Consider the following 24,044-nt stretch of genomic DNA (forward strand, 5'->3'; position numbering starts at 1 on the left):
TCACTAATTCCGGAAATCCCTAAATTCAACAGTCACCTAGCACACGAATCAAATGATCTCTATAATTGGCATGTAGGAGAAAAATAAAGGATTGTTATCGTACTTTCTCCAACGTAGTCAATTTTCTAGATTTTTTGGAACGTTCAAGATTTACACGGCAATAAGTACATGTACTAAAAAAGTGACAGAAAAGCTTTAAGGGTTATATAGAAATTAATATATGTATAAGCTATAGAATCGCTACACGGAATGGCTACGTTTAGCATTTTGTGTAAAAAAAGCGTACGAGCACACGTTGCGTCAGAAGTGAAACTTCTTTGGCAAGATTTAAACTTTAAAGATATCAAAATCGTCGTCTTACTCCGTGACGTGACGGAATTAACAAGACGTGACCTTGAAATTTTACTCTCAACGCGCCTAAAGAAGTTTCATTTCAAAAACAATTTCTTAGAATTTCCGCGTAGCTTATTACGTAGCACTATTCAGTCGGCTACATATCGCTACGCAGTCTGGTTCCCACAATACATATTCAATCGCCCATAGCATGTTATTGACATCCTTCGCCTTAAATCACTTAAGGCCAATACGAATATTTATTTGAGGTCAGCTCAGAGTTATTTACATCACACACATACAACGTTATATACCGAAAAATAGAACACAAAAACGAATACGAATACGATATTAAAATAACGACTTAAAGTGATAGTTTCAGAAAAAAATAATGAATAATTTGTAAGCTCTACATTTCTATGATACATTTGTAGTATCCCATGATACTTAGATCGAGGACATTTTGAAGTCGAAATTGTTAATTATTATCGAAATTATCCGGGAAAAGCTAAATTACAATACAATGCAACTTTCATATAAATTTATCATTTCTAGGGCCAGTTTCACGAATTGCTGATAAAGTCACTGACATTTTAGTGACTCACTGATAGCTTAATTATTGTTACCCTTATCGACTTAGTACTTATTTTTCATACCTAAATTACTTGCACGTTTAACTCAAACAAAATCAATGATTTATATAGATAGATTTATTTGAGAGCCACTTTTGAATCATCAAAACAGGACTTAAGATTTACCGTTCAGATATCTCATTAAGGTTTAAAAAAAGCTAAGTAGTTATTACGTCACATACAAGAAAATATTTAAGTAAGTTTTGAGACGTTCATAACGTCAATTACTCAATTCAGAATTCTAAAATGAAATTATTCCTTGCTAAGTACATAAACTTATTTAATATCCTTATTTTTATTTAATCAACCCATTCTTCTTTACTAACCGACTTCAAAAAAAGGAGGAGGTTATCAATTCAGCCGGTATTGTTTTTTTTATGTATGTACACCGATTACTCCGAGGTTTCTGAACCGATTTACGTGATTCTTTTTTTGTTCGATGCGGGATGGTGTCGAATTGGTCCCATAAAAACTTTATTCGGATAGGCCCAGTAGTTTTTATTTTATGAGCATTTTTGTCTGTATTTGTAAATGTTGCAAGTGCAAGTTTGAAGTCGGTTGCTTTTAACGCAGTTATCACTTGTAATTTGTATAATTACTGTATCGATTAGTTTACCCTACAAACTGACAAGTTCTCAAGTGAAGCCTTACGCTGGCGCCGAGGGGTCTGTACAGGGGTTCATTAAATTGTACCCTCTGAATGGGGTGGATCGCATTTAATGTGATTACGTGTGAAATTAGTTTATTTGGTTTATTTTTGTCAGTTTAGGTACCATTTTTTTGATTTTGTGAACCATCCAACCATCTTGAAAAGGAGTATTAAAAATTCATCGAAAAAAAAGTAAAGAGTAAAGTTGAATTTCATATTTTAGTGTATATAGCATCCAAATGCTTTATAAAAGAACTAGCTTCCGCCCACGACTTTGTACGTGCATCCCCGTTTTTCCCCGTTCCCGCAAGAATTTCGGGAAATCCTTTCTTAGCGGATGCCTACGTCCTAACATCTACCTGCATGCCAAATTTCAGCCCGATAAGTCCAGCGGTTTGGGCTGTGCGTTGATAGATCACTATATCAGTCACCTTTGAGTTTTATATATATAGATAGAAAAAAACAATCACGAGGCGCTCCTTAGATTCATAAAACCAAAAGATAAAAAATAAAGTTTTGAACTAAGGTATCTAATAATCTATGTAAATAAACATTAGTTCGTTCTTTCATTGATTAGGACACAAAATATCGCGGATAATTGGAACGAAAACTTAACGTCCATAATATTTTTTTTAATACGACAGGACAACGACTGTGTGACTACAGTTTCTTTTTTATGATTAGTGCCTGAAACATGTTGCTTAATGTGATTGTTTTTCAACCGACTTCAAAAAAGGAGATTCTCAAGAGGACAGTATTTTTTCGAAAATGTTACGATACCTTATAATTTTTGACAGTGTGTACAGATTTTCGTTCATATTTTTCGGAAGCTAGTGCGTTCCAACTTCCAGTTGGTCCGATTTTAAATTTCGTCTAGTTCTGACAAATTGAAGGCGCTTTAGTTTGTTAAAATAAGTCGCTTTACTGCCAATTGAATTGAAAAACTTAGTAACCACAAGCGAAGTCACGGCCAACACCTAGTATTATGAATAAAACGTTTAGTCATTTTAATAATATTTCTAGCACAGATTGCTGAATCAACGTATACGTGCCCAGTTTATCAAAGGGCTTATTAAAATTCAATATGCGACACTCATTCCGGAATCGCAATTAAAGCGAGATACGTGAATATTAATGAAATAAACACACGTAACGAGACCTTAATAGCTATTCTAATTATAAGTAGGTCTAGATATAGGAGCTACATGCAAATTGTTTAATAAATATATTGAACTAGCTGTGCTTCGCGGTTTCACCCGCGTAGACGCTCCTGTTGATCTTAGCGTGATAATTTATAGCCTTAGCCTTCCTCGATAAATGGGCTATCTTACACCAAAAAAAAATATTTAAAATCGGATAAGTAATACCTGAGATTAGCGGTTTAAACAAACAAACTCTTCAGCTTTATAATATTAGTATAGAAAATAGATTGTATATATATACTGTGTGTAAATGTGTATTTATATAATTGTGTGTGTGTGAGTAAGCAGCAAATGTGATGTGAGTGAGGTAGCAAAATTATTAAAACAGTAAGCGGTTTCCAACTAAATCTTTTGAAATTAAAATAAGCTATTGTTATTCATATTTTTCAAGTGTAAAAATGTAGTTGCATTTTGCATTAATTCACTTATAAATGGTATAATAAATCCATTTTAAAATAAAAAAAATGCATACCAACGAAATTCTGAATGAATTTTGATGAAGAGATAAATCTGGATATGCAAGTCAAATGCAAGTTGTTAAGATCTTTTCTTGAAGAACTACCCAGATAATTATGAAGGTAAATACGTAAGTAAGTACTAAAACAATTTTGACACCCATAAACCACAGAGCTCTCAAAACTATTCAGTTATTTTTGCCAACTATCGTAATGTAAAACGAATTGAACGTTGCACTTCTAGCCACTCGAAGATTTGCCATTTCCTCATTGCGACCAAAAAGGACGTCATTTGCTCATAAGCAATATCTCATCCGTTGATCTTGATTAGCCATATTAATAATATCACACTTGTATTGTTTACATCTTATTTTAAGAATACGTTATTGAAGTGAAACTTCTGCGCGTTGAGAGTAAAATTTCAAGGTCGCGTCATGGAGTACCTACCTACGTCATGGAGTAAGGCGACGATTTTGGTGTCTGAATCTTGCCAAAGAAGTTTCACTTCTGATACGTTTGTTCGGCACACACGCTCTTTTTTTAATAGTATATGACGAGAGATACACAAATTATTCAGAAAATAAAATCAAAAGGTCATTAAAACGAAGTTCGTTAGTTTAGTTTCCATTTCCATTATAAGTTTGAAGTTTTGTCTGTATTTGTTTTTTTAACAAAGCATACTTTGCATTGTTATTGAATATGTAAAATAGTGTACAATATTGTTAAATACAGCTTATCGTAGGTAAAGATAAATTAAAATCTGTGTTCATTTCCGAAAATTCAATCGAATTTGTAAATTTACACAACTAGTTGATTCCTGCAACTGTATCTCGTGAAATGAGAAATTATTTTAAATGCTCTTTTTCCATTTAATTAAAAGCTGTCCAAAATCTGTTTCATTTTAATCATTTTTCAGTAACTATTGAATCAATATGAAACTTAATCGAATCTTTTCATTTTAATTATCTTTTTTTATTAAGTTTAAACTATAATTCATTTATTGAAGAAGTTATAACTGTATTTGAGAGCTTAATTATTTTATTTCAATAATTATGATTTCTTTCTTTGATTGATACCATTATTTATTCTTATATTATCTTTCTTTCGAATATTATAAACGTACCTATGTTTGTTGCTCTTTTTCACGTAAACCACTAAACAATTTTTTATGATGCTTAGCAATGACGTAGCTTAAGTGCCGAAATAACACAAAACTAACAAATATTTGCTTATGTCCGCGACACAGCTATTTAATAACATGCATTAGCGAATAACCGAGGAAACATTTGATAAATTAGCAAGCTTCAAAAAATGCCATAGATTCTGCATACCGTAGTACCTTGAAGTTCACACCCTAAACCCTTGGGACTGAAATCCACCCCGTGACCTTTGAATGACCTTACTAGATTGTGACGTCATCTCAACTTGTAGATTAACGACAATTTACACTTTGTGGGGTTTAGATTGATTCGTAACAATCAAAGCGTACTCATATAAAGGCGGATGTTTCATGTTTATAATAATGTATTTTTGTTACTCTTTTGCAGAAAGATCGGACCTGTGTGAAATTTGGTACAGATAATATATTATGTCTAGGAGTAGACTAGATACTTTTTATCTGGGCACAACGTTAGTGACGTCACAGGTCAAGCGGATAGCTGGATCTAGTAAATGAATATGTTGAAAGAAGCGATAATTTCTAATGTCTTTCGAAGTTTTTATCAATTCACATGTCGAAAAGGCAAAAAAATGTCAGTTAGGTATTCGATCGATTTGGAAAAATATATAGATTTTCTAGAATTTTGCTGTAGGATAGGCTACTTTTTATCACGAAAACATGACAGATGAAATGTATATATAGAAATTAGAAACCTAGATATTATTGGATAGACATACATAACAGAAGGCAGAACCCATTAGTTCCTAACTAACAGGGTTTAATTACTTTAGAAGCCTTCGGATATAACTGCACCAGTATATTATTTTTAATATAAAACGTTTTTAAACTATACGTACACACATAAAGATATTTCTGTCTTCTACTTATCTATTTTTCTTGCTGTAATCGACTTTCCCAATCGGCTAGTTTAGGAGACAATTCTCATCATTGATCTTCATTAGGAGTCTAAAGTGTTGATTTTATTGAGCTTTTTAACTGCAGCAAAATAACGTGTGCTATTTTCAATGCGGATATCATCACTTATATCTTAAGAAAAATAAACAATGTTCAGTTAATATAAGCCGACTAGCTTCCGCCCACGACTTTGTACGTGCATCCCCGTTTTTCCCCGTTCCCGCAAGAATTTCGGGAAATCCTTTCTTAGCGGATGCCTACGTCCTAACATCTACCTGCATGCCAAATTTCAGCCCGATACGTCCAGTGGTTTGGGCTGTGCGTTGATAGATCACTATATCAGTCACCTTTGAGTTTTATATACATATATATAGATTTTTCAACACATTCTATTTATCAGATAATGTTTTTGGTAATTTGGTTTACTTTACCGTAACAGTACGATGTTTACTGAATTGTATTTATTTAGAGTGTGTTTTAATTGTTTCGTACCCAAAGGAAATCGTGACACTATCCTACTTATATAGATATTAGATAGGTATATTATAAATTTGCGAAAGTTTATGAGGATGGAAGTTACATGTGTATGTTTGTCACTCTTTCACGCAAATACTACTGAACCGATTACAATGAAATTTATCACACGTATAGACGGTAAATGAGATTAATAAATAAGATAGGAAATCCGTCGGGAACGGGAACTTTGCGGATTTTTCTTTGAAAACGCGGGCGAAGCCGCGGAAGGAAAGCTCGTAATATATACTCTAATATGATGCAGATACAATATTCATCATACGGATAGTTCTCAATCAAAACTACTAAAACAAAAAAAATATTGCTACAATCTGAGGAAAATACCTAACGAAACTCCACTTTAACCTCATTTTTTAAAGTCGGTTAAATAAGCCTCGTTAGCTAACCGAACCTTTGTTCGACACTTCTGCGCCGCCGATGGCTCTTCTCTCTGCGTATACTATAACCTTGTTGCGTTATACATGGAGTTAAGATGATCTATATACCCGACTGTGCCAAAAAGGGGGATTATGTTTTACGATAATATTTATTTTTGCACTCTGTGATTGATAATTTACATAAATAACAGGATGCATATAATCTTAGACCGACTTTGGGAAAACAGAGTGAATATGCCGATTCTAATCATCTATTAAACTGAGAAGTCAGGTAGATAATAATTCCAATGTTTCTGAAAACCTACTACTACTTACTACAACAATCAAGATAATGCATTATTTTTCAGCAAGCTTTTAATAAATCCTTGTAATAAAAGTAATTTTATGTTATTACAGTAAGGGGCTTCCCTTTTTTTTATAGTTGGGAAATCTTCCAAAGATACCCACGGCCCCCGGAGAAGGAGCCGTGGGTTATGTCGGATTCTTACCGACTAAAACCCCACTGTGTTCCGTCGAGCCGCTTTAATGATGGGGCCGCGGGTATTGATTAGAATTCTTCCGCGACCATAAGGGGCTTCCCTGGCCATTTTATTATTGGACATGTTTGCATACCCTCAAAAAATGTGATAAAAATTCAGTTACTATTCAGTCAGTTACTAGCGATAGCGAAATGATATAGCCTTCCCTGGATGAATGGGCTATCTAAAACCGGATGAATTTTTGAAATCGTCCCAGTATAGTTCCCAAGATTAGCGCGTTCAAATAAACAAACTCTTCAGCTTTAAAATATTAGTATAGTATACAATAAAGTTACCTTATTTAAGGATTATAATATTAAAACCTTATTTTAATGTATTTGAATGCTTACCGTTACGTCTTATACCCCAGGGTTTTATTGTTTAATTCAATACTTTCTATAAACTTTCACCATTACATAAATGAGTTTATAATGCGAACTTCTAATTTGCAATACAGGTGATAGACCAACCTTGCAGTGGCATTGACAAATGCTGCTGACGTCACAACTGACCATTAGCCTGCCATGAAATGCAGTATGGCAAATTGTAACATCATGAATTACTATTCTGGTGGTACAATCCATACTAATATTATAAATGCGAAAGTAAGTAAAGTAAAAGTAATAAGCCTTAGATTCTAAGGTGCATGTTTTGTGAGATGGTTTGTAGCTTTTTCGGGGTTCCATTGATAAACCTTGGTCATGTATTTTGCTAGTTTTCTGAGAATCACTGCGATGCGATACGTGGAAGTAATACTCGGGACGAGTACGAGAAGAAGACCCACTACTCAGACCAGTCAATAAAATATTTTGCCAGGAGTTAATATCCTGATACATTTTTCATAGAAATCGTTAATAATAATCATTCTGAAATGTAGTATTTTCTGGGAGCTTTAAAATCAGATTACTATAGTGTAATTCATTTAGGCTTCTAAATTCTCGCTAACCTAGTACACCAACAAAATACTCCTTCGATGTACAATATTATGCTATACAGCAAACAGGATAACTAAAAGTGCAAAACCAATCAATACCACCTCGTCCCTAACACACTTTCAACATTTATGTCTATATCCCTTCAAAGTACATGCAGTTACCCCAAGTCTATAGGGTCGTTACCCCAACGCAATGAAAGACAGGTGACGTAATGACCGATAAAATTAGATACTGATTACAGAGAGCTGAGGTGTGGCCCGAATGATTTGTGGCTTGCTTTCATTACTCAAAGGAGTTTGCATTTTATTTGATTAACACGATTCGTGGAAGTCTGTGTATAATTTAGTAAAGGTGTAGTACCTAAAAATGTTAATCTGGGCTTAGGGCTGTTAGATCTGACCTTAATTAAGCGAGGAAACCTGGCCGTTGTGGAAGGAGCTCTCTTTGGGCAATGTAGAGTAAATATATTGACTTGTCATATTTCAAATACCTTAATTAGTGCTATTTTAGAAATAGAAGTATACTTTGGAACAAAAAAACAAAACATACAATGATAAATGAAGAATTTTCCCTTTCCTATTTAGTACTTTATGCATATTGAAATTTCAAAATTCAACTCAATATGCAAACCAATGATCGTGATCACCAGTTGTCTGAATTCTGTGGAAACCTTATGAAAGCCAATGTTATGTAACTTCAACGTATCATGTGTAAATAAAAACACTTCTGGAAACTTCCAGAATGATCTAGCAATTCTACTGTTCTTTATATTCGACTAATTACGCGTCATTATAATTCCTTTCTTTATTCAATAATGATATTATCCTTCAGGCGTTAATGCCAGCTTAAGGTAAATGACAGCTGACCCAATTAGATACTACTTGAATGGCAGTCAGGATTCTTTCATATAATAACTTTACGTGGCTTTTTATTTTTAAAGGATAAAAAGAGAGTTTTTTAATTCGGCTGCATTTTTGAGATTTGGTACTGCGTTCTGTTTATATATTTACAACATTCGGCTACATATTTTGGCTTTTAATTCCTGTATTTTCATAGGTATACATGGTCTTATTAGATGACTATAACTGACCATTTAGGTCTCTCTGAACAACGGTTTCGCACCAATAACTTTCTTAACTCCGTTAAAACCAAACTATTATTGACTAGTATAGGCTCCGACCTTCCCATACAGACACGGTGGCGTCGGAAGAAGCTTCCAGACTTCCATCACTTGGCATCTGTCCCAATTCTCTGACCCACTGACTGCATCTCTTGAGGCTTGCAATGTTACATGACATTCGATTTTGAACTCTACACCATGGCAATAGAGCTTAATTTAATGTTATGTTTGATTACATGCAACTTTGAACTCTATGCCATGGCAATAGGGTTCAGTTTACATCATTGATTGTACCTTATAGACCTTGTTCAATGAAATGTACAATGAGATCTTTATAATGGATTATGTCTTTATCATGATACAATTCGGATATGGAAAATAAATACGATAAATCAAACAATCTCCATACAACTTTTAATGTTTGTTTTTTTTCTATATATATCAGAGTGTGTTGCTTTCGTTTACGTCACAGATAATATTATATATTATATTATATACGTATATATTATATTATATACGTTTACATATTTCCTCAAGATCTTTGAGTGTTTTAACAAATTATGTAGAGTGCAGGTATTAGTAAAAATATTCGACCATCCTAGTATAATCAGATCACTAATTCGTTGAAAAACCATAACGAAAAAAAAAAAATTTTTAAGTTTTAATCGAACTTTTTGCATATTGACGAAATTGATTTTCAAAAATTTGAAGCACTGGTACAAGTAATTTGTTTCTCTAGATAATTGGCCGAAGAGTACAGCTGTACTGTATGTAGCTACATAATATAGAGTAAAAGACAGTACAAATATTACTTTCAATTTATCGTTCATTTAACAACACCACGTCTCTGGGCTGAATTTTAGTCATTAGCTACTATTAAATTGTGAATAGCCAACTACACAGATAAAATAATAGTGCTCAAACACACATAAGTGAAGTCCCTACTTTTCTCTTTCAGAGACTATCATCAACACAACACTAAGAAAACATTATCAACATTGGAGCAACGTATTTCTGGACAATTATTATTAGCGGTACAAAGTGCTTGGCTAAAAATATATCACCCTATTTATAAGACGGAGGGCAAACACGTGCACATAGTTTGCGGTTTTTCCATTACGTTTAATTAATTATTAAAACCCTTCCGGCTTGTTTAAAATGCTATTACTGACCGCCATCTTGAATCTTTTCAGAAGATTCGAATTTCGTTTAAAAATTTTAATGTTAAAATATTTTTTAATCTGCGTTGCTGTCAAAGAAATATATTTTTTCAGTTCTTGAAAAAACCATCTATATTTTGTCGACTAGCTATTTATTTATTATTTTTATTTCACAAGCTATTTCATAAACGATACCAAGAAATAATATATATTTTAAAAGAATCAGTTATATTAAACCTTACGTCCGCTAAGTGATTGGTTTTCCATTTGTGAAAAAACTACGACTCGTAATTGTGGTTTCAGGATTCAAGGGCTTTTGAAAGAAGTCTTGTATGAATAGAAGTTTGATTCAATCGTTCACAAGCTGATCAACAAGAGTTCTTAATATCTGTGTTGTAATAATTTGGAAAAAAAATTGTTTATTGGTTACAAGTTCGGTAAAGTAATTTTCAAGGGTCAATCAGTCTTGTCAAGAGTAGAACTATTATCTGAAAAATTATCACCAATAGTAACTAAATTTTGCGTAGTATCTTAAGTTCCGTACCCGATCTACCAAAAGCCTCTGCAGCTATTAAAACATGAACTTTTACTCACACCTACACTCTATACGACTATCTGTTGAAGTATATCATAATACACACATATCACTTGCGCGATTCAGAGAAATGTGTGACAAAGGGAATCAATAACGAGCGTAACTCTATACGAAGTCATAACCCACAAGCTCTAACTAGTATAAAAAGACTCAAGTATCAAAACTAGGCAGTCTTTGCACGTTTGAAATCCTACTAATATTAAAAGATGCGATGTTTGTTACTCTTTCACGCAAATACTACAGAACCGATTACAATGAAATTTGGGAAGAAGGTAGCTGAAGACCCAGAATAAGACATAGGTTAGTTTTTATCCCGGAAATCCCATAGGAACGGGAACTAAGCGGGTTTTTCATTGAAAACGCGGATGAAGTCGCGGGCGGAAAGCTAGTAATTAATGTTATGGTCAACAAGTGGTCAACAATATAAGATAATTATGTCGCATATGTAATTGTTTCTTAATCACAGGTTGCCAACGCGAACGTTAGCAGATCATAATTAATATTGAACTCAGATTGTTTTTATGCGTCATTTAGTATGTTATAGTTTCTAGGAATGTTGTCTATGATTATAGGTATTGAATACGGTTTACGAACCGAAACTTTGTATCGATTGGAAGATGTGTGTTTCTTTCTTATGTAGGTACCTACATATTGTTGAATTGATTCACTTGGGTTTTCAGATGATTTAGGGCTGAATCAAATAAAAGGCCGTTTTATTATAGGAACGTATGGCAATGATAATATTATGTCAAATGCCTGTGATTATTATGTTGCCAGATATTTGTATCAGAACAAAAATAGACATTGATTTAAATCCTGTAATAATTACGTGAATCGTAATGCGGAAACCTTAAAAGTTTCTACTTTATAAAATATTGGCTTCACTCTGCGGTTTCACTCACGTGGCTCCGCTTCAGTTGGTCTTAGCGTGATGATAAAATATAGGCTATATCCTTCCTCGATAAATAGGCTATCCAACAGTGAAATAATTTTTCAAATCAGACCAGTAGTTCTTGAGATTAGCACGTTCAAACAAACAAACTCTAAAGCTTTATAATATTAATAATATAAGTACCTATAAGTCTAGATTAGAAATATTCTGTAGCGCTTCCGACATCTAATCTAAATTTAGGACACATTCTTTAAATTCTATTTAGAGACACAGAATTGCACTACCAATTTATGTCCAGAGATTGCGTAGTACCTACCTAATGCAATGTCTAAATCAATATTATCTTTTACCCAAGGTGTATAATAGCTTGGAATACTAATCCTATAGTAGCTTTTAATCCTAAAGCTGAAATCTTATTTATTGATTCAGGTTTCAACCATAAATTTTACTAATTTGCGGAAAAGATTTGAGAAGACTAATTTCCTAAGTAACCTAATACTGAAGTGAGATGCCGAATATCTTTTTAATACTAAAAAACCTCGTAATAAATTATATTGAAAACCCTTGACCTATAAAAATGTATCCGTTTTCACAAAATTGGTGTTATAAAAGTGATTAAATACTTGATAGTCTGTTATTAGCATCCAATCTTCGTCTACATTGAGAATAATAAAGCAACAATGTATCCAAGTTTCTTGTTATGATATAAAGAAAGAAACAATACTTTCGCATCTATACTAATATTTGTTTGAACGCGCTTATCTCGGGAACTACTGGTCCGATTTGAAAAATTCTTTCGGTGTATTAGATTTATCGAGGAAGTCTACCTATATATCATCACGCTACGGCCAACATGAGAGGAGCCACGGGGGTGAAACCGCGCGGAGCAGCTAGTTATCAAAAAGCTGTGCTTTAGGAGAACTTGCGAAGTTTTCTAGTTTTGTTACTTTTTATGGCTCTAAATCTCAAAAGAAAAACGTAACCTTAATAGGACCTTATGCTGCAAATTTTCGCAAATCTTGACATTCGTAAGGGAATCAAAATTCAAAACCTCCGGGGTTCTTCTCGTGAATAGAGAAACTTGAAATTTAGTATGAAGCAACGACTTTTAGCAAAGATAAGAGAAAACTTGTGAAAAGTATCAAAAAACAGGTTTATACGGAACACTCTTATTCTCACTTGGCCGGTTTTTCTATATTTATATTTTTTAGTGTGGTTAAAAATTATTGATAGCACATCTTGACATGAATTGAAAATATGTAGTATCTCGGTAAAGTGTACCACAAAAGCAGTAGATTATGAGCAAGGATGTTTGACCTATTAGTAGGTATGAAGAACAAGAGAATCGGTCCAGCAGTAACTAACATCGTGATACGAGAATTTTATACACATAGAAGGCATCTACATATAAATATATATGTATTACGTATAACGATTCCCAAATCTCTACATAACACTGTGACGTAGCGCGTCGCGTCGCGTCGGTACTTGGCCAGTATCCAGCCGGCAAAATTCGATAATTAGTACTATGTCATAACGTTTTGCTGTACTCTAAACACTTGGCATCTAATCGTTTAAATATAAATAAAAGACGTAATGTGCAATAATGCAACTACATAATATATAGGTAAAATATATTCGCCAGGGAATCACTTACTATCTAAAAGGTACCTACGTAAAATTATTTACAGCTTTTATTATTTTCTTCTAATAATTTAAATTATCAACAAAAAATAACATGCGTCATCTATTGTTATTTATTTGTACAAATAATACAATTTTTTGTGACACGTCCTTTACTTGGTTTTGAAAGACAAATTTTTTCTAGACGTCTTTCTTATACGTACCTACCTAACCGCTTATGAAAATTATAGATTTTAATATCTATTGTTATTTGTTATAGTCGTATCATTTGGCACGGCTTCTGTATTTAACGTCCATTTTGAAAAATATCCGCATGAAACCGGCATTTTATAGTTTAAAGAAACTTTCAATTTATTTATTTAATTACTCAAATAGACTTTCAGTCTAGCAACTATAGGAAGTTTTAATAATTTATTTTTTATAAATATATAATAATCTTTAGCTCAATAGATGCGATAGAGCGACGAAGACAATGGATAAGTCAGTTGCAAGGTCTACAAGAGTCTTTGTTAAAATGTCATATCCAATGTATGTAGTTTTTCTTTGGGGTGCGGAAACTCCACAAAACCTTAACCAAGCCCAGTTTTCCATGCTATAGTCTCATAAGAGGAAAATTCATTGCAAGAAGACGCTATAATATTTTTCTTATAAAAAAAACGCATCTCTTTTAGTAAAAAATCCATAGGGATACTTTTTAATAAGTCGTTTAACTGTTTAAAAATTCAACTGTATTTAATAAATTTGAAAAAAGAACGTAAGAATTTTTCTTGCAATTTTTTTTTATCGAACACTACAGACAGAATCGAACATTGCTACAACGCAAAAAATACAGATAAAATATAGGGAATTGTGTGTACTTAATTTAATAAAATTACTAACGTTAGCTGTTCAGTACTGGCCGGTGAATGGCGTCCGTCCCGCGTACCCAGCACCCCATTATGGTCACTCATGCAACACTATATAAGACACCGACTGTATAAATATCAAACAACCCTTAACACTGCAACTGTAACATTTTCTATACACGAAAAACACATTTAATACGACGGGTATGTGAACGGTGCGTGTATAATTGCGTTTAAACGTACGCGAGCAGCGCACTCCGGACGACCGCCATGATGATTTGTGGGGGCATTTCGCGCGCGCGCCAAACGTAGCGCGGTGTTGCTAGATGCATTTTCTTTGCCGTTTTCCCGGGAATCAAGGATTTGTTACCTTTAATAATGAAGGTAGAGCCCATTTTAAATCATAGAGGAATATTAAATTGTAATTTTATTGCGTTGTTTTATAAATGACAATTAATGAAAATAAGCTATTTAAAGTAGTGTTTATAAGGAAAACAGCCATGAGAACGTTTTTATTGATTTTCTAGCAGTAGCTTTCAATTTCATACGGTAATAAAATACAAAGTATATCTAGATACATATTCATGTTAAGTGATCTATTTTATTTAATGTTATAATTTACATTTATACTATGGCAGCATTTTCACGCATGCGCATTACAACCACTGCAATACGACGTCAGACGATAGTTTTAGTCCAATTTGGATCTGTTTTTAGGTTTCCTTTGTCATGTACATAGCATTAAAATACTGAATAAGTCAAACAAAACATACGATTAAACATATTTAAATCACACGTTTAGGAATATATACTTGAGCATACTAATAGGAAAATTGTTACTTTACTTTTTTAGAAAGAAAAACTATTTATCAATTAAGTATCCCTTCCCCCTTCCCACTTCTTCCCTCATTTATCCGATTTCCAGGAATTTCCAGACTTAAGAACAAAGTTTTGCGAAGTAACGTAATTTCTATCAATTCAGTTGTTTGAAGAAAATCGACATAAATTATTGAAGAAAATTTTAATTAAAATACGTAAATAATTCCAATAAGAAATAAGGCACGAAGATGATTTAACGAATGAATTTTCTGGGAAATTTAAACCCAAAATTTAAAAAGTTCGTATCCTTTTTAATAAATAAAATATAAGCTAAAATTAAACGATCTGGATTAATAAATAGTGTTTATAAATAATTTTATCTAATTATTATTAGATATAATACTAAGCTCGAATATAATCGATAAAAGTGAATCCAAATTGAAAAATAAGTAGAACTAGGCCAGTAGGTATGTTTTGAACCGACATGACATTCATAAACACTAAACAGCCTCCTCTTTCGAATGAACCAATAATTAATATTATAAATCTGAAGAAATTGTTTGTGCGAATGAGTAATCTGTAAATCTCATGAAATACATCATTTTATTCTTGTAAGCGGTCGGTATAGTACGTCAAATCATTCGGTTATTAACCAACGTTGGTTCAGGTATCAGGTACAAATAAAACAAGGCGCTAATTATTATTCATTTATTTTAAAAATATATGAAAACAATACTTCTTGTGATTAATTCTATTCAATTACATTCTCAAACCAAAAGCTTCTTCTTCTTCTCCGTTTCCATTATCACCATCCTCATTATCCCCATCTTCATTGTCCCCATCTTCATTATCCCCATCTTCATTGTCTCCATCCTCATTGTCTCCATCTTCATTATCTCCATCTTCATTGTCTCCATCTTCATTATCTCCATCCTCATTATCACCATCTTCATCTTCATTAGACTCATCCTCATCCTCATCGGACTCACTTTCACTTGATTCACTTTCACTGGACTCGCTTTCACTGGATTCACTGGATTCACTGTCTTCTTCTTGTCCCGGGACCCAGTCGAAATTAATTCCAGTCACTTCGTAGAACCAGTCATGGTAGTGTCCGGGACGGATGAAACCTATAAACAAGAATAGTATTTATATTAATATACACAGAGGAATACTGTAAAACTGTTGAACATCCACCTCATCTTTTTATTTCTTACAAACAATCAATTGCTCTGTACAATATCCATTTTTAATTAGAAATTAACAAATTTCCTTTAGAATATAAATAAATAAACCCTCACCAGCAGGGATAGGTGTGTGGCAACCAGAGGAGGACACGAAAGAGGATACACCAACTTGCGAGACGATGCCATCTTCATCCACCACGGTGAGACCGCCGCCGCTGTCACCCTAGAATAAAACATTTATTTTAGTATTTTCTAGGGTTTGATTTTACGCGAGTATTATACATTTAGAAATTAAAGACTTTTAACGGATTTTAAACGCGATTTATTCATTATATTATTTTCCCGACGTTTCGAACACTTTACAGCGAGCGTGGTCACGGGGAGACTCCCTCACCTCACCTCACTCTCTTTTTTGACATTTATTTTAATCATTATATCCTGTAATTGTAGTTCTTTTGGTCGAAATTATTTAAAACCACAGATTACCAAATGGTTATTACGTAATTTCATTTCATTTCATTTAAAAACTGAATTAATGTGGTTCGTTATTTTTAGGTTTAATTTTTTTTTAATTTGAGAGATGAATTCTCTCAAGTTGATTATTTTTTCATATTTTCTCTGTAAGTAATAAATTTTTACTTGCTGATCTTATATTCTTCATAATTCAAATTTGACCAGTAGTTCCCGAGATTAGCGCGTTCAAACAAACAAACTCTTCAGCTTTATAATATTAGTATAGACTCACCTGGCAAGTAGACTGGCTGGTCACATTGTAGAACCCAGCGCAGATAGTAGACGCAACGATAGTACTAGAGCCTCCAAACGCGGCGCGGCAGTCCTGGTTCGCTACTCCGGTAAGGTAAACCCAGTTCATGTTCTCAGGGGATACACCTGGTAATGATAATCTTTGTAAACAAACATGAATTGCCAAATGAGTTGATGTGCGTGAAACTCGAGATCTCGACCAATTCGGCAATTTTTTTTAACGCATAAGGAAGGTTTTGATGATATTCTGCAATTTACGGGAGGAGACTGGATGAAGGCAGCTGACAACAGGAGGAAATGGGGACAGATGGAGGAGGCCTACACCCGATAGGGGCCAGGACATTTATACGAATTGCATTATTCATATTTTCTTATGTGTACTAAGTATGTCTCTTTTGTTGTAATTTGTATTTAAATGTCATGGAATATAAGGGTTAAATAAATAAATAATAGGAAAGTTTTTATGTAGAAAAATTGTAAAAGAGGCAATAGTAGCAGAATAATGTTTGTAATAGTGGCAGAATAATATGTAGAATTTTCTCTTGCACGATTGATTAACTGTAAAAAAGACGAAAACACGTGTTAAAACCAGTTAGTAATACTAATAATGTTATAGTTCACCATTAGTCCAGTTTCTGCCCCAGCCCGTAGCGAGTAAGATTAGGCCATCGTAGTTCTTGTCCTTATCAGCAGAAGATTGCAATCTAATGGGTTTGATCACATCTGAAATGATAATTCATTAATTAGTAACATCAAAATTGGAAGCTTTTGAACTTCCATGTAACTCAGAACCTTCGCATTCTTTGGAATATTTTAATCTTTTGGTCTACCACTTAATTATTTTCTACTAGCTGTGCTCCGCGGTTTCATCGGCATTGCTCCGTTCCTGTTGGTCTAAGCGTGATGATATAATATTGCCTATAGCCTTCCTCGATAAATGGGCTTACTAACACCGAAATAATTCTTCAAATCGGATCAGTAAGTAGTTCTTGAGATTAGCGCGTTCAAACGAACGAACTCTTCAGCTTATTGATATTATGTATAGATTATGATGAAAGAGCAGAAGAAATTCAATTGCTAAGGTCGCGGATCTATTAGAGGAAGTTACGAATACCACGATTGTTTATTAAAAAAAAAAATTGGTTGTCTGTAAAGTCGGTTTACTGACGATAGTTGAACGTGACAACGATTGTGCTTCTTTGTCGCTCGTTCCGCGCTCTCGCTTGCACTGGAACGCCTCAGAGCGAGGTTACGTCAAAAATTAAAATATCTAAGTAATGTGTTTAAGTAATTTTAGTATGTAAAAAGCAAAAAGGCCATTCCTGTTTGCGATAATACTACTTACCACTGTATTCAACAGGTCTCGGGAACTTGATAACACCAATATCATTTTGCTGCACAAACGGCAACTCCTCGATGTACAACGGATGGTTATAGTACTCCGTGGTTTCGAAGATCAGAGCTGGTCTTGTGGTTTGGGTCACTCCGACGCGGACTACGATGGTAATGCGCCTGGTGAAGAAATATGGACATTATTATTGACTGACCGGTTGGCTTGGTTGGTAGTGGCCCTGCCTTCCAAGCCAGAGGTCGTGGGTTCGATTCCCACCCGGGGCAAATATTTATGTGATGAACATAGATATTTGCTCTGTGTCTGGGTGTTAATTATCTATAAAATATTTTTTTTAAATTATATATATATATGTATGCAGCTTTATGTATGTTTATCAGCCATCTGATTTCCCACAAGCGAAAGCTTAGTATGGGATCAGATTGTACCTGAAAGAAAATTGTCCTGAAATAGTCTTAAAATAGCGTCTGGTTTGTGAGGAGAATTAATTGAACAACTAATATATAGTTGAATTCATCTTTTTCACTATCTTTTATACAGCTAGCTTTCCACCCGCAGCTTCGCCCGCGCAGTCAAAGAAAAAATCAACATAGTTCCCGTTCCCGTGGGATTTCCGGGATAAAACCTATCCTATTTCCCGGGGTAAAAAGTAGCCTATATTGTCCATTCTCGGGTATCAAAATATCTCTATACCAAATTTCATGCAAATTGGTTCAATAGTTGGCGTGATTTAGTAACAGACAGACAGACAGACAGAGTTACTTTCGCATTTATAATGTTAGTATGGATTTATATACGACATACTATCTTGCTTTTTTAAAATATAAGTCATCAATTAGGGTATCTTGTGGTTGTTTATTTATTAAAAGCTCGCTGTTAAGTTACCCCTATTTTCTCTATACGAGTCTCTATCATATGTAGAGATTTTATAAACCTCGCTCAATAATGCTAATATGTGCTAATATTATTCTATGGGTACACCAGAACTGCATTACGATATTATCCTCAAATCTGTTATGGATATGTTAATATAGTCAATAATAACATTACTAAAAATTTGATAGAGCTATGTATATTTGTAGTAGTCAATAAATAGACTATCATCGGAATATAAGGTTGTAAAAAGATTATTGATGATACATTATTTCTTCTTTAACAGCATCCCTTTATAACCATAACCTTGAATTCCTGCAGCATATAAATGTTACCAATAAAATATGATTTATTTTTATTGATAGATATAACAAAACTTTTGGTCTACTGCGTTTATACCTACTTTTTTAAAACTAACGTGGTAAACATTTGCCATCATCATAAAAAGAGCGGGTGTGCCGAGCACACTTTTCAGAAGTGAAACTAATCTCAACGCGCCTAAGAAGTTTCACTTCAAAACAACTCAGAAGGCAGATCCTATAGCCTATAAAAACCAACTCACATTGCAGTACAATGAGCGGCAGTGAGTGCCCACTCATTATGAATAAGGGTAGCTCCACACGCGAACACTGCAGCCTCGTTGTTCACCATACGGAGAGAGAGCTGGTAGGGGAACTGTCCCTCTTCCGCCTCCCAGCCGGAGACGATCCTGCCTGTGTTCGCTAGAGACGATATTTTAAAGTTAGATTATTTTAAGTTTAATAAATAATGTTAAATAGTGTTAAAAATTAAAATAGCCCATTTAACTGGCATCATATCGTCGAATTATAGAGACGATCCTGCCTATATTCGCTGGTGTCCCTGGTGACGAGATTTTTTGGTTAGCAATATGCCTAGGCTATATCTAAGTAGCAACTTTAATACCCAGAATCTAGATAGTGTTCATGGGAATTTATTTTTAAAAAAGTAGGCAAGTTACAAATAATATACTTACTTCTAATGCAGAATTATTTCAAATATTCAGTATGTATTTGTAAGAAATAATGTAGAAATTAGCAATTACTTGGCGCCTAAAAGCCAAGATACAATCTCAGAACACTTCTATTTTGAAGATATAATACTATTTTTGATAAAAGGCCTTTACGTAAAAATACTTTTTTAGCTATTTTATTTCATCACTAGCTGCGCTCCGCGGTTTCACCCGCGTGGCTCCGGTCCTGTTGGTCTTGGCGAGATGATAATTATATAGCCTATAGCCTTCCTCGATAAATGGGATATTAGATATAACACCGAAATTATTTTCTAAATCGGATCAGTAGTTCTCGAGATTAGCGCGTTCAAACAAACAAACTCTTCAGCTTTATAATATTAGTATAGAAATATTATAACAATAATAATTTACCCTACACAATAATATAAAATAATTATATAGGGCCTATGGGTAAATATTCGTTATCACGTACCTACCTACGGCAGGGGCAAAACCCATTCCCATGACCACGATAAGATAATGTTATCAAACAAAAATGCGTGTTTCCTAGATAAATTAAATTTTAATCAAAATTAATTAGTTATTATAACATATTGATAATTTATCGATAATAAGATAATGCGTTACAATCTTTTCATCGAATTAATGAATTAGATTATGATCAAAGCTTCTCGTTAACTTCAAGGCCATCAATATATCTCTAAACATCTCCATCCTTGAGCAAACCAATTCATATTATATTAGAGGAACCGTTTATTTAAATAAGTATTTAATTTCATCTGAATGAGGTAAACCACAGAGCAAGTAATATAGTAAGGTAAACAGTCGTTCTTGAACGAACCGAAGAAATTGGATGTTGCTTATTTTTACTTTTACAAAATATGGATCACGTAAAATGTAATTGATATTTTATTAATAGAAGTAAAAGTTGTAGCACTAGCAGGTAGTATTAGTAGAAAGTAGTTGAATCCATAAGTACGTAATTACGATTAATTTTACATACTCACAATCAGTTTTCAATCACATCAATTTTCCTTAAGGGCAAATAAATAAGCAATCTTTGAGCACTACCGGAAGAGATATTCTACTTCACTTGTGTCTTTTATTTTAATGACAAACTTATTTCAATCTATCCTAATAATTAATGTAGGTCCTAATTTCTACTAAACAACCGCCTTTTATTGAGAAATTGATGTTATAATGGTACGTTATTTTAAGTCATTTTCAATACTGTTAACACTTCGTTAATAAGTTTCAAGTTTAATACACAGACGTATTAAAAGTATTTTTTTGTTTTTGTAATAGTTAACTACAAGGTTAACTATAATCGTTTAAAAAAACTGTCATCAATTGCTTACCACGAACATCTTCAGGATAAGCCAGTCGGGAGTCGGCAAAAGCCTGAAAAAAATATCGCAATGTATATTTTTAAGAGAAAACTTGTAATAGTTTCATTAATCGCCTAATTAAATAAATCCCGTGATGTATAAAAATACGTTTGATCCATTATAATTTAATCGTCATTGTTTCTCTATCTGACAGTAAAAACTCCATCAAAATCGGTCCAATTTAGAGCTTGGCCGTAGTATTTTTATTCTCTTTGGCTTGGCCAGGACAAACGGACAACCATGATTTTTTTATCAAGATTATTATATATTATTTTTATCACTAACAGACATTATGATTTTGAAGATCTATACATATTATTCTAGGAGGTAGCAACGTTGACAAGAGAGCATTTTAGTATAGTTGGTTCTTTGATATGCTGTTCCTCTTGCTATTTCGGTTACAGTCCGGGCTGTCTGGCTGGCCGCAGTGGTTGCGTTTATTAGTGCGCATCTTATCTGCACAGGAAAATATTCTTAATTTAAAGTCATTTTTTAACGCGTAATTTTTAATCGTTTGCCTTTAGATATATCCATTAGACATACATTTTTTATTGCAAGACGTGTTTTTCGTTGTTAAATAGGTGCCAGACGCAATTTTTATTTCAAAATAATTAAAATATCATCGAAATAAGTGAAATTCCATCAACATGAGTCCCAGTGAAGGATAAGTAATCACTGTGTTACTTATACTATATATAATATTCATTTTACTATTTACAGTTTTTTTGCAACAATCTACCATATCGCCTCCTTTTTCCCAAAGAACCTCAAATAGGACGTTAATGTAAACTTGATAAAAACCAAATATCATCAAGAAATTAAAGACTTTTTAACGGATTTTAAACGCGATTTATTCATTGTATTATTTTCCCAAGTCTTTAATTTCAAAATGTATAATACTCGCGTAAAATCAAACACTAGAAAATACAAATATCATCAAATTCATATTTATACCCAAAAGTGTAATAAATATGAAACCATCTATTAAAAATATTAGTTTACTAATTATTCAATATAAGTATAAAAAAGGATAATATAATATAAATAATAAAGTTATTACTTACCTTTTAAGCGGACTCATGTTGATGTAATTTCACTTATTTCGATGACATTTTAGTTATTTTGAAATAAAAATTGCGTATGGCACCTATTTTACAACGAAAAAAACGTCTTGCAATAAAAAAATTATGTCTGATGGCAATAGAAATAAAGGCAATAGATTAAAAATTACGCGTTAAAAAATGACTTTAAATTAGGGATATTTTCCTGTGCAGATAAGATGCGCACTAATAAACGCAACCACTGCGGCCAGCCAGACAGCCCGGACTCTAACCGAAATAGCAAGAGAAACAGTATATCAAAAACCCAACTATACTAAAATGACTTTTTTTTAAACGTTGCTAGCTCCCGTACTAATATAATAAATCTGTAGAAGGGTCAATTCTGTACATTGAAAATATTGAAAAAATAACTAGCAGGGGGTGTTACTGGATCGATACCAAACCCAAATATGTGATTAAAAAAATTTTTGTCTGTCTGTCTGTCTGTCTGTCTGTCTGTCTGTCTGTCTGTCTGTATGTGAAGACATCACGTGAAAACTACCGGTTCGATTTCGATGAAACTTGGTATAATTATACCTTATTATACTGGGCGTAAAATAGGATACTTTTTATCCTGGAAAAATACGTAGAAAAAAAATTAATCTCAATTTTTCAGTTATCCATACCTAGACGTTGTTCTGTGGTAGGTACCGCGAACACACGTTGCGTATTATTATAGACCTAGCCGTATTTGGGTCCAATAGATATTTATAAGATGTCATAGTCCGAGTTACTCAAAATGGAGAAATAATCCATCCACGCAAAGACCGACATCCGCGCGGACGGAGTCGCGGGCGGAAGCTAGTACATATAATAAATCTGTAGAAGGGTCAATTCTGTACATTGAAAATATTGAAAAAATAAATAGCAGGGGGTGTTACTGGATCGATACCAAGCCCAAATATGTGATTAAAAAAATTTTTGTCTGTCTGTCTGTCTGTATGTTCAGGCATCACGTGAAAACTAACGGTTCGATTTCGATGAAACTTGGTATAATTATACCTTATTATCCTGGGCATAAAATAGGATACTTTTTATCCCGGAAAAATACGTAGAAAAAAAAATCTTAATTTTTCCGCGCGGACGGAGTCGCGGGCGGAAGCTAGTAAATAATATTTAGTTATGATTTTAGAATAAAAAAAAATCATAAAAAATCTTACCGATACCCCACACAAAACCAAAAAAATAGCAACGGTCTTGTACATCCTTAGACCTACTACACCAATCTACGTAAAAACTGTTTTTTTCTGTTTAAATCTATCAAGAATTAAATGATAAAAATTGAGGATTAATTGATAATTATGTTAATCAATTTAATCCGTACCCAATGAATTCATTAATTATTTTTCCCTTTTATTAATTTGGTATTATGGCATGAGTAGTTTATTTCTGATTTTATGAATTATTTATAATTATTGCCTAACTAGTAACTACTATAAAATATGTTTTTTTTTTTGTATTATAAGAGAAAGGTGTCGCTGAAAATCTGCTCTGAAGTAAAAACCTGTACTCATTTTACTGTAATGCTGAGCAGCGATCCTTTTAGCACGTAGGTTCTTAGTTAAGTACCTAGCTTTTAAGTACATGAATTGTTAATTATTTGTA

General features: G+C 33.3%; 2 protein-coding genes across 3 annotated transcripts in view; both read right to left on the bottom strand.

Annotated features, from left to right (window-relative positions):
- The window catches only part of LOC123700343 (cholesterol transporter ABCA5-like), a 49,791-nt gene extending 35,561 nt beyond the window's left edge, over positions 1 to 14,230 (bottom strand). For both annotated transcript variants that reach the window (XM_045647529.1, XM_045647528.1), the window contains exon 1: positions 14,000 to 14,230. In XM_045647529.1, coding sequence (XP_045503485.1) covers positions 14,000 to 14,070 — 71 coding nt within the window. In that variant the 5' untranslated portion in view covers positions 14,071 to 14,230. The remainder of the gene's footprint in view (positions 1 to 13,999) is intronic.
- A 1,313-nt stretch (positions 14,231 to 15,543) lies between these two features.
- LOC123700442 (collagenase-like) lies at positions 15,544 to 21,379 on the bottom strand (the record flags this gene model as incomplete). The annotated part of the gene is made up of 7 exons (XM_045647653.1): positions 15,544 to 15,914; positions 16,086 to 16,194; positions 16,717 to 16,862; positions 17,358 to 17,459; positions 18,082 to 18,248; positions 19,523 to 19,682; positions 21,310 to 21,379. Coding segments are annotated over 7 exons (1,125 nt in total), but the record flags the coding sequence as incomplete, so codon positions are not given.
- Positions 21,380 to 24,044: the final 2,665 nt, after the last annotated feature.

This window comes from Colias croceus, chromosome 19 (assembly GCF_905220415.1).
Source record: "Colias croceus chromosome 19, ilColCroc2.1".
Taxonomy (NCBI): domain Eukaryota; kingdom Metazoa; phylum Arthropoda; class Insecta; order Lepidoptera; family Pieridae; genus Colias; species Colias croceus.